At 35.5% G+C, this 11368-nt stretch overlaps 1 protein-coding gene across 2 annotated transcripts in view; it reads left to right on the top strand.

The window, feature by feature from the left end:
- The window catches only part of LOC144960355 (uncharacterized), a 196496-nt gene that overhangs the window by 75316 nt on the left and 109812 nt on the right, over nt 1-11368 (top strand). For both annotated transcript variants that reach the window (XM_078893439.1, XM_078893446.1), the window contains exons 5-6: nt 4678-4880; nt 5871-6065. In XM_078893439.1, coding sequence (XP_078749565.1) covers nt 4678-4880; nt 5871-6065 — 398 coding nt within the window. The remainder of the gene's footprint in view (nt 1-4677; nt 4881-5870; nt 6066-11368) is intronic.

Here is an 11368-nt window from a genome sequence, read left to right as displayed (position 1 = left end):
AAGTGCCAGAAGACAATAAAATGAATAAAAATTTCGCGGCGGCGATGGGGGCTCGAGCGTGGCTCTACTAGCTCTCCCCGGCCAGGCGGAGTTGGCGTACCAGTAAGGTCGCGGGTTCGGGCCCCAATCGCCGCGAAGTTTTTATTCTTTATTTATCAACATAAGTGCCTGCTCCATTCACTTTTCTGAATTAACTCTGATCAGTTGCTAAGTACATTTTTCAGACAAGATCAGTATTAGACCCAGATATCACAATACTGATCACTGTGCAAAAGAGACAGAAAAAACCCCAACGCAAATGGTTAAATTATTTTTGTTTCCAATTTAAACATATAATGAAGATGATGAAGAAAAAAACCCACATAATTGTTTGAATGTTAGTATCTTTCTCTCTTATATGAGATCTATTTCCCCTCGTCCTTATCGCTACTCATTTACAAGATAATCACAACGATTTGCTAGGGAATCGGTTATTTTTATTATTATGACAAAATGTTTCAAAAACAAAGTGAGACATTAATCTCAATATTGATAATAGAGGCAATTTTTGTATTTTATGTTATTTATCATCCCGTGACAAATTGAAAGAGTATTCCGATTTTTCATTCTCAAGATCCATCCCTTCCCTGGTTGTAATCCAATTTCTTTTGTTCTCAATTCATTCATTGGCGTCCTCAACAGAGAAATGTAATGTTCTAAGTAAGTTAGAGGGCGGTCAATGGTCCTCAATAATATCTCTCGATCTTCCTCACTTTCTTCATCTTCCTTCCCCTCTCTTTTTCTCTACCCATAGCGCACTCCTCAGATCTTGTTCTCCGTTTTGAATCGAATTTTATATTTTCTTTTATCTCATTGCATGACATAATATTTTCATCTTCCATATTTTAATACATCAAAACCATTTTTCAGATTTTGACGTTAGTTGTCAATGGGAAATATTTATCATGTGAGAAAAACAATTGCGTTTCTGTATTTGAATATCTATTTTAGTGTAGAATAGAATCCTTTACAGACAACAAAAATATAATGAATTAAAAAAACTATAACGCACGAGAACTCAAATGCCATGCCAAATAACAGCTCTTTAGAAAATGGACGGAGATTTTCAATGTTATAGTCCCCATGAGACATTCATGCATCCTCCGAGTTCGGCCAGGTCCGCCATTTTCTCAAGCTTTTAATTCCTACTTTTTATTTTGCACTTTTAGACATTGAACGTACATTGACTAGAGTTGGATTCCATCGGGACCGGAAATTCATAATCATGAAGGGCAGAGTTTCCCGAGACGTGAAGGGGATTTCACACGGGGTTCCAACTAGCGACATATTTTATTTAGATTGGTTGTCACCACTTAATCCTGAGTGGAATACCGCGTTGAATAGAGAAGTGCTTGCGAGAAATGTCTCATTGCGTCAGATGCTACCTATCAAGCCAGGATTTAAACTCTTGACATGAAAAGCATCTTTCTATCGAATTTTAAAAAAAGTTTAATATAATCTGTATGGAGAAAACGATTTTGACGTTGGGTAACAAAGCTCGAATTAAAATGATTTTGATATTCATGATTTCATTTCTCATGTTGCTCGGAAAAATTAATTTTATCTTTAACCTAATTTATGTTGACTTTTATTCATGAAAAATGTCATCCGAGATACAAAAACGGCTACTTTCAAAAATGAAATGACATGCTCTTTGTAAAAAAAAAAAGAGTGGCCTCTTATAATCCTTATCCTGTTGAATCTGAAACCAGATTTTATAAAATTAGAGCTTAAAAACACAGAACATTCCCAATCTTCATAATATTGATTAGTGTTTTTTTCTTTGTTAGGAAAAATAACATGTTTTCTGCTTTTATGTTATTTCATCTCTACTCAAAAATTTCATATTACGTGTTCATTTTCTTACGGTTTTAGTTTGGTTTGATTTCAATTCATAGACTGATAGAATGTCACTGCATATTTACCATAAAACCTACTTCTCACTTTAGCATGTGAAAGGGTGATCTTATAAAGGAAAATGTGGGCTTCTAGTTTAGAAAAAATCCATTAATTAGTAGCACATATTCACAGTTCACGAACATCTTGATGAACTACCGAAATACCTAAATAAATGAGTTATATTTGTTGCTTTACCAATTTGATAGACTTGGAGTCTTACTTTATTTCAAAGCTAAAGAGACTTTTGAGTAACTAAACGGTATGAAAATCAAATATGTGGAAATAAAGAGCATTCCGTAAGTTGAATTCTACTTCGTGTTTTTTAGTCTGGTTGTGTATCACGTTTTATTATATTCAATCTATCTTTTTAGCTCATCAATCCTCAAATATTGTATAATAACAATTACAGCAATAATCATAACAATGGCAATGGCAACACCAATCACAATATCAATAACGGGACATCAAAATTCAGTCACCAAAAAAGAAGATAATAAAATTATTGTTTACAGAATTGCATTCTGTAAATCTTAATTTTAATTAATCTTTGTCTGCCACTGTTCGAGGTTGGTTTAAGGCAAAACGTGATATACGAGTACACCATACATCATACGACACGTTCATTTTTAACTATACATCAAATAAATCATGAAAAATATAATATGGTTGACCTTTTCAAATTCATTTTAAAATAAATATGTACATCATATTTTCCGATCCAATGAAAGGTATGAGAGAGGAAAAGCAAACAAAATCAATACCAAGACAAAGGGAGCCAGCAGGCAGGTGGATGGATAGCTATTGGTGGAGAATACTGTCTTACTCTCACAAAACACAATTCTCATTTTGGTCAGAAAAAAATTTGCTTCAAAGATCGATCGATTAAGATATTCTTCAACTTATCGAAATTGTAAAAAAAATATTAAAACTGTCAAACTTGATGCTATTTTTTTAGAAGACTTGGGTTTGAAATTTTTAGATAATTTTGGCAAATTTAAAGTCATCATAATAGATCGATATTTGAAATTATGTTGTTTTCTGAAAAACAACATCTGTTTTGTACGACAGAATAGACGAAACTGATGTCAGAACATCATCCATTGTTGTCAGACCACATCATCGATGTCATGATGGTCTAGTTATACAGGCTTAATGAGGATGGCCAGATATTGATTTGTTAAAACTATTTTGCTGGCTTGTTTTTTTAGTTTGATGGGTTTGAAACAATAAATGATATACAATATCAAATCTCTTTTGTTTACTGAAACATGATTGTAAGGTGTTGATTTGGCTATTGGTAGAGTTTTCATTCTATTCTTATGGTTTTTGTTTGGTTTGATTTCAATTCTGTTTTATCTGTCCTTGGCCTAGAACGGTATGACGTAGCCTTCGTTAATATGTAGCCTGGCACCGGGACTTGTGTTTTGACGTTAGTGCACCGCCTAAAGAGTTGTGAGTCGTGCTGAAAGAAAGAAATGACCCCATAGGTGAACTATTGAATAGATACAACTCGCGATTTGTTTTCTTTTGGTGGTTGTCGCCTAACCTTGAATTTTGACGTAATTTTTTTGGTCATTGTCAGCGTAGCCATCGTTAACTTATAGCCTGACACCGTAGCCATCGTTAAGTTATAGCCTGACACTGAAACCCAAAAAGACTGGCATTTTGACGTCATTATCTGATGTTTGCACCGCCTAGTGAGTTGTCGTTAGTAGTGCTCACGGAAACAAGTGGTCGCATTGGTTGAACTATTGAATACAACTCACGATTTGTTTTCTTTTGTGGCAAAAGACTGGCATTTTGACGTCATTTTTTGGTCAGTATCAGGCCATAACTTTACGAAGGCCACGGTGTCAGGCTATAAGTTAACGATGGCTACGCTGACAATGACCAAAAAATTGCAGATGTTGTGAGTATTCTACCTAAGCGCATAGCATCAATACAATTGTTTCTTCTGTGCTATGCTGCTAATATAAAGACCTCATTTGCTATCTTATGGCCAAGAGAGTTTAAGTTACAACAACAACACAGCGTTCTTTGAAGCTCATATATCTGGGAGGTGGGGTGGCCGAAATGGTTTAGCAATCCACTGCAACTTGTGGGTTACAACTACAATCTCCGTCTCAATCTCTCTCATGTTTTGTTTTGTTTTCTTTGGGCAAGATTATTAAACTCTAATTTGCTCACTTCGACAACAGCAATGATTTCTATTGATATCCTTGGTTGACGGATTATCCATATTCTTTCAAGGATGCCTAAGAACCGTCATCTTCTGATGAATGGAAGAGCGTAGATTTCTTGAGTTTATCTTTCGCATTTTATAAACTCTAACAGGAAGAACCGATTCCTGTATTTTTAATGGTTATAAAGAATGCCACATGAAAGCCGCTTAGATCATCCCATTTTTTCCTTATCAATAATATATGATTCTTCATGATTTAACATGAGTTTCTCGTGAAATGAGTTATTGTTGAATTTTCTGGGGCTATTACTTAAAAAGACAACCCACTTATGTTACGCATCCACTGAGTTGGGCTCTCATTACAACAATGAGCCCATAACAATTTGGGTAATCAGACCTGCAAATAAGTTCACGTCGGATCTAGCTGATTAGATAAGGTTAGATAAGGTGACTAAAAATAAATAATGGGGCGGTTTTGTATTTATATTCTTTGCACAGCTTCCAATATGGTCACGAGAATGCTCATATATCATACATTTTTCTTTTGATTTTTACAGACGGGGTTCAAATTCCAGTCTTGGCAGTCGGAGAACTTCGTTTGCTTCTGACACCGATCGGAGGGGTTCGGCCTCAAGTCTCGGAAGTCGCCGTACATCCATATTTTCCGACCAATCGGATAGAAGAGGATCTGCGAGCAGCCGGAGCAGCCGGAAGGGATCTGATGGTAGTAGAATTGATGACACAGATGTATCTTTGGCTGGTAAGTTAGAACGATTACAATAGACATAAAGTACCAATTTGTTACCAATAACATTTAAGAAAGATTCACACACGGTCGGATACCTGAGGTCGTCTCAAGGTACCATGAGCCGACGGTTTGTTCTACCTTGGTTTTTATCTAACCAATAAAATCATTGATTCTGAATTATATTGAAATTAACCGCATTTTAATTTGTTGTAAAAACAAAAGAATGTAAAAAAAGTGTTCGCAGATCACGACTTGCAGAACTTCCCTTAAGATGTCATTCTTTCCGATTGTCTATATAAAACTTCCCAATACGCTGCAATCTAAGATATTACAAATTTTCTGCTAGCTACATCAGGTATAAAGACAATCTTAACTACGGTTTTTGTTTGTTTTTGTAAGAGGTAAATTAGAGGTAAACTTACAAAAGTGATAAGTCTTCTTTTTAATTACTCAGAGAAATGTGTTAACTTTTTTGGTTCTTTATCTTTAATGATTTAAAGTGGAAAAATACTTGTCAATTTTTACTGATAGGAATAAATCCTAATTGATTTAATATTTCAAAATTTTCTTGCTGGTTCTTAGGTGTCAAAATTATGCCAGAATACTCGTCCTTGAAATATCGATCGATTTAAATGACCCTCATTTTGGTAAAAACTCTCAAACCTGGGACTTCGCGAATACTCAGGTTTGAGAGTTTTTGCCACGATAGACAAGTTTTCTCGCTAAACTTTTCAATACGTTATTTCCTAGAGTAAGCAGTTGTTTGATTAAACGAGAGTGCTATAGTTTTGACTTATCAGACTTTGAAAGTCAACTTCTCAAATATATATTTAACTTAATTCAATCAAAACCCAAACTCAGCATTTTCAATGTAATGTTTCAAGACTTTTCATCACGTGGGCTGATTTTCTTTTTCTATTGTCGCGACAAAATAAGACTTGAGTTTTAATTCTTATACTTTATTTGTGATTATAATATAATTTCTCTTAAATCCAACTCTAGATTTTTCAGACCCAGATAACATGGACGTGGAAGAACTTTCTCGTTATCCAGGACTTCGGTATCCACCTCGTCGGATTAGCTACGACGTCTCAAGGACCCAGCACAGGGAACACGTACCACCTTACAGACGATCTCACTCCCTGGCAGAACTGCAGGCAGAACGTGAGCGGGAAAAATTAACCGCACAGCAAGAAGGTGAGTATCAAAAATATTATACTATGTTGTATCATTGCCGAATCTCTAGCTAGCAAAATTCGTCAGATTAAAAAGATCTATTATTTGAACATTTAAAAAACCCATTTCCATATATTTAACATGCTAAAAGCCCATCATAATGCTTAATTCATCCCTCCAGAAATCCCTACAGAATCAAATTTCCATTTCCATTTTACAAGTCACCTCTTAGGCTTCATTTTTTATACAATCACTGCCATAAAATCCGTCACTGCTTAGAGTCTGGCGCACATTTACACCTAAGTCGAGTAGAGTACCATAACCAAGGGTGCAAGGACACAAGGATATAATAAATTGAAACTGAAATGAACTTGCTTGATACCCAAAGGGAAATTTATCTTGAGGGTGTATTCCAAGGGAAAAGAGGAATAACCCAAGAGGCATCCTAAGTACAGCGTCACAAAGTGAGCCAGTCCGAGGAGATTTAGCTCATGGCCATGCGAGAAGTATCGAACGCGGCACCATTGGGCTACGAAACAAAGAACGTATCGGTGTACAACGTTGCCACGTTTTTCAGTAACTTACAAACGCATCCACGATTTCATGATATAAATTAGTACCTGACTGCTGGCGGCAACAGATATTGCTATAATGATAATCTCAAAAAACAAAAACAAAACAAAACAAAAAAAAAAAAAACAAAAACAAAAAAAAACCCAACTCCCACCCCCCCAAAGAAAACCCAAAACGCCCACAAAAAAACCCCCAACTAAACAAAATAAACAAAAAGAACCAAACAAAAACAAAACAAAACAAAAAGCAAACAAACAAACAAAAACCCCACAAAAAAAACAAAGATATCTCAAGGCACATTGTAATGACTGACATTATACTTGATCCACTGTCTGACCCTGGGGATGAAATGCGAAACTATAAAGTGCATTGAACCTATCGTAACGGCAGGATTCCTTACATAAATGTGGTATTTGTTTTATCTGTTTATTAAATTCGTATTTTTTCCATCAAATATTGTAGTAGTGAAGAGTTTCCTACCCGTCCAAATGGCTCCTTAGGCGTTTAAAATGTTGTCGTTGGTTAGACAATATGGTATAACCCGTCATCCTCTTTATAATTGTTGGGAGAGGTTTTTTATTATACTCTTGATTAGACTACAGACACCGAGGTGACGTAAGAGAAAAATTAAACACTATTCTCTGAAAAGAATGGTTCAAACACAAATCTGCAACTTATCCATTTTTATAATCGGTTGGAAAAAATATTAATAACCGATTATAAAAATTGTGAAGTTATAGATCTTTGTCATTTCGAATTTCGAGATTGATCATGACCTGAAAATATTTTGAGAAAGTGGAGATCTAGGACTAGATAACCTAGAACAGATAAGAATTGAGCAGAAAAATGGAAGGGGAAAAGGATGAAAATTATTGAGCAGATATGTTATAGAATAAGTCTTGTCGTCACTGAGCAGCAGATGGAGATGGTTAATATATGGCCGACACATAACCCCAAGTATCACCGTCAGACCGGCTTTAGGCTGGAAAAAGAAAGAGGAAATGCCGTGGACATATGAGAGAGTGGAGAGATTTTCATCATTGGAAAAACCTGAAGGTTGGAGGTGCTTGATCAGGATGGACGAAAATATAAATGTCGTTAAAATGGATGAAAACAATTCCATCAACTTTCTGAAATTGATTATAATAATAATGATGATGATGATAATAATAATAATAATAATAATAATAATAATAATAATAATAATAATAATAATAATAATAATAATAATAATAATAATGATAATAAATGTACATTTATATAGAGCTTATGTCGAAGCTTCGAAGCGCTTCACATTGACCATCAGTAAAAAAAACATTACACACTTCAGATTCGGACATGCGAACAAAATCTCGCACGCATCCAATTACACAAACACACAAACACACACACACACACATCTATATAAACACACTGTACATAAATATATTGCTCACACACAAACACACACACATATATATATATATATATACTATACACAATCATCACACACCAACACATCGTATACACGTACACACTAAATATACATATATGCATATAACATATACACACACATACACACACACACACACACAATTAACTCAATGTATACACAAGTGCACACACACTCACATACAGACATACATACATACACACACACACACACACACACACACACACGCACGTATCCAAAAACGTATGCATAATCTTATCTAAATACTTCCCAAAGAGATTATAAGTATAATATATTCTTTTTATGCAGTACATCCTGACATAATGTAAGATTGACACAATAGGTCACGAATGTCGAGACCAAGGAGCCAAAAGATCATTGACATCATTTACCAATGTTTCAAATATTACATATTCATCCCACGAATTTCGCTCTTTTGGGGTAAACTTCTCCATTACCCTCTTCTAAGAACAACAGGGGCCTCATTGCGATAAAGTGATTTTGCCAAGGGTGAATCGCTGGCTTGCAGAAGCTTCGACCCAGTCAGTGACCCCTTAAAGGGTGCTGCCCTGGAACAAACTGACCAAGATAACAAATTAATCATTAAAGAGTGCCGAGTAAATCTTAAGACAATACGACGTTATTCTTACAACTCCTTTCACCCATGCAATCGCACGTTCTAACAACAAGACAGTTACACAAATTACGTGCAACAACGAATATATAATACAATTGTCGCAGTCACAAATGATGTACATAAAGTGGAGGTCACATACCTTTAAATTACTGATGGAGCACTCCCTTGCATACATACAAATATGCACACACGATTTTCTCTACGTCCGATCAGGTATTTCACGGGTTCCATTAAATTCTGCCAAGAAGGCGGTCTATCCATTGAATTGATGCTATGCGTTCAGGAAAAAACACTCACAATAGATAGTATGCGCTTGGCTAAGAAGCTCATAACATTGCCATCCGGAAGTATAACGGACCAACACACAAAACTGTGTGTATCAATGAACGTTTATAGTCGGGTTAATACAGTTCAGTGAGCATTACTCATAAACGCGGAGTCAAAAAATAATAACAAAGACCTGAGTGACGTCATCTGCATACTATCTATATTCGCTAGCCATTTAAAACGTATCAACACCTAATGATGTGCAATCTTTTACGATTATAGTCTCATTGATATAATTTAGTGAGAACTTATCAGCCATCTGGCTGAATAAAAGCAATAACAAAGAGCCGAGTGACATCAGCTTCGTTCTTTCTTTACACTGGCGAAAGACCTGGTGAAATTAATACTGCAAAATGTTTCTTAGATGATTAGATGACATCGATCAAAAAAATGTCATTTCTTAAATAGGAGATTCTTTCAATGAAAAGTTTCACACCACAAAGGAATAGAACCAGGGAATGGTCTTTCTTGGTGTGCTAGCATATGACTTACAGGGTAAGTTCATGACTTCTGTTCCGTTTTTTTATTTGCCACAAACTAAAACGGTTCTACGCAGATAATTCAATAGGTCCAATATCTATTACAGAGGACTGGCAACAGGAAAGATACGACAATATCATCACAGCGGGATAATGAATAAGACAACATTACAATGAACTAAGAATACCATTAGGAAAAGCATCACAATGAACTTACTTAGAAAAACATTAGGAAATTTTTTTCGTGACAACCAGCTTGTTCTCTTTCACCAGAAATACCAATTTAAAGCCTTTTTTTCATTTGGGATTTTTTTCCCGTGGCCTCTGCCAAGGTCATACCTAACTGGGCTCTGCCCTATTTTTCTTCATTCTTGGTCGTGTATTGTCTTATCAGTTTTTGCTTTCATTTGCTGAAAGTATATTGGAAATCGGTAAATTGAATAACTACAGTAATATCATATCTATTACATAAACGTCTATATTGACAATAGGAAATACTATTTTACATTTACGCTTGACCTGTTTCAGAAAAAAAGACTGGAATCAAACACGTAGATAAAGATTTGGATTTTTTGGGTATAATTTATTATTTCCTTATTCCGTTCTTAAAATCGAATTCATTCATCAACGTGCTTTAAAGACAGATTATAATTAGAGAATGAATTATTTCCGCCCTCGTTTCCTTTCTCGGGATGACATCCAGGTCAGACGCTTTGAAATCGTTCTACTTTTTTTTCTGGTAAAAAGGAACGATTTTCCAACCCACTGCATTTAAAGACTTTTTTGATCACTGGTGGGTTTTGAATAAACAAATTACTTTCATTTTTCGAAACTTCAAAATAGAAACATGATTTTTCAAAGATGTCTAAGGTGGTTCGATGAGAGGTGGGGTCGGATGTCCATGCAGACCTGCCTACATGAACATTTCAAAATTCGTAATTCTTTGGGGATAAAACTTGTAGTCGTTATATCTAACTTTAAAAATCACCAATTTTCCTTCACAAGGTTTTAATTACACTTGAAGACTGATTTTCCAAAACTCGTTAACTCGATTTTTCTACTTTTTGAGATTGTCCATCCATGAGATGAATTGAAACGCAAATTTTATTTTGAGCACCAGTTGGCACAAGAATTTCCCTAGATCTGTGTGAATTTGAAATTTAAATGTGATAAAACAACAGATCGAATGAGAGATTTTAGTGGAAATAATCCTCAATATCTCAAAATGGGAAAAACGGAGTTAGGGAGTTTTGGAAAACCACTCTTCACTTCAAAATCCTTAGAATTATGAAGTCGGCATCAGCTTTCATTTTCAATAAGTTTTAATGACTTAGAGATGCTTATGAAGTTCTGAAATTGGAGCACAATTTTCGTAATACTACGACATTATTGTAGTAGTAGGCAGGTCGGTGGATGTAATTCTAACCTATGAATCTGTCAAACATAGATCCCTTGGTGGGGTTTTCTGACCTCCCATAGCGGGCAGGAGGACACTTACTGCGCGGCTATGTGGTATGACTTTCGCTTTCGGATCGGAAGGTTCTGGTTTCCTAGTTGCGCATAGTTGAGTCCTTGGAAATGGCTCTCTACTCACATTCTCTCAACGTACTCAGGTGTAAAATGAGTACCTGACCGTTAACAGCGTTGTCTCTGTCCGAAAAAAATGTAATACCGCCAACAGGCTGTCCCGTCCTAAGTGATAAGTGTTGCTGTTGGCCAAGGAGCCCTGTAAAGCGCTTTGAGCACGTTAAGTGGATATTACGCTATATAAAAGCTCAAATGTTTGGGGGTTGATTTTCCTAGAATGTTGAGAACAGCTGTTTTAAATATTTGGTATTTTTAAACGTGTCATTATAATGGGCCTGTTTAGCTGCTA

The sequence above is a fragment of the Berghia stephanieae genome, chromosome 1 (genome assembly GCF_034508935.2).
Source record: "Berghia stephanieae isolate SIO BIC M18660-M18661 chromosome 1, UCSD_Bste_1.3, whole genome shotgun sequence".
Lineage (NCBI taxonomy): Eukaryota > Metazoa > Mollusca > Gastropoda > Nudibranchia > Aeolidiidae > Berghia > Berghia stephanieae.
Note: the sequence above shows the minus strand (reverse complement) of the source record. Positions and strands in the feature narration are given on the sequence as shown.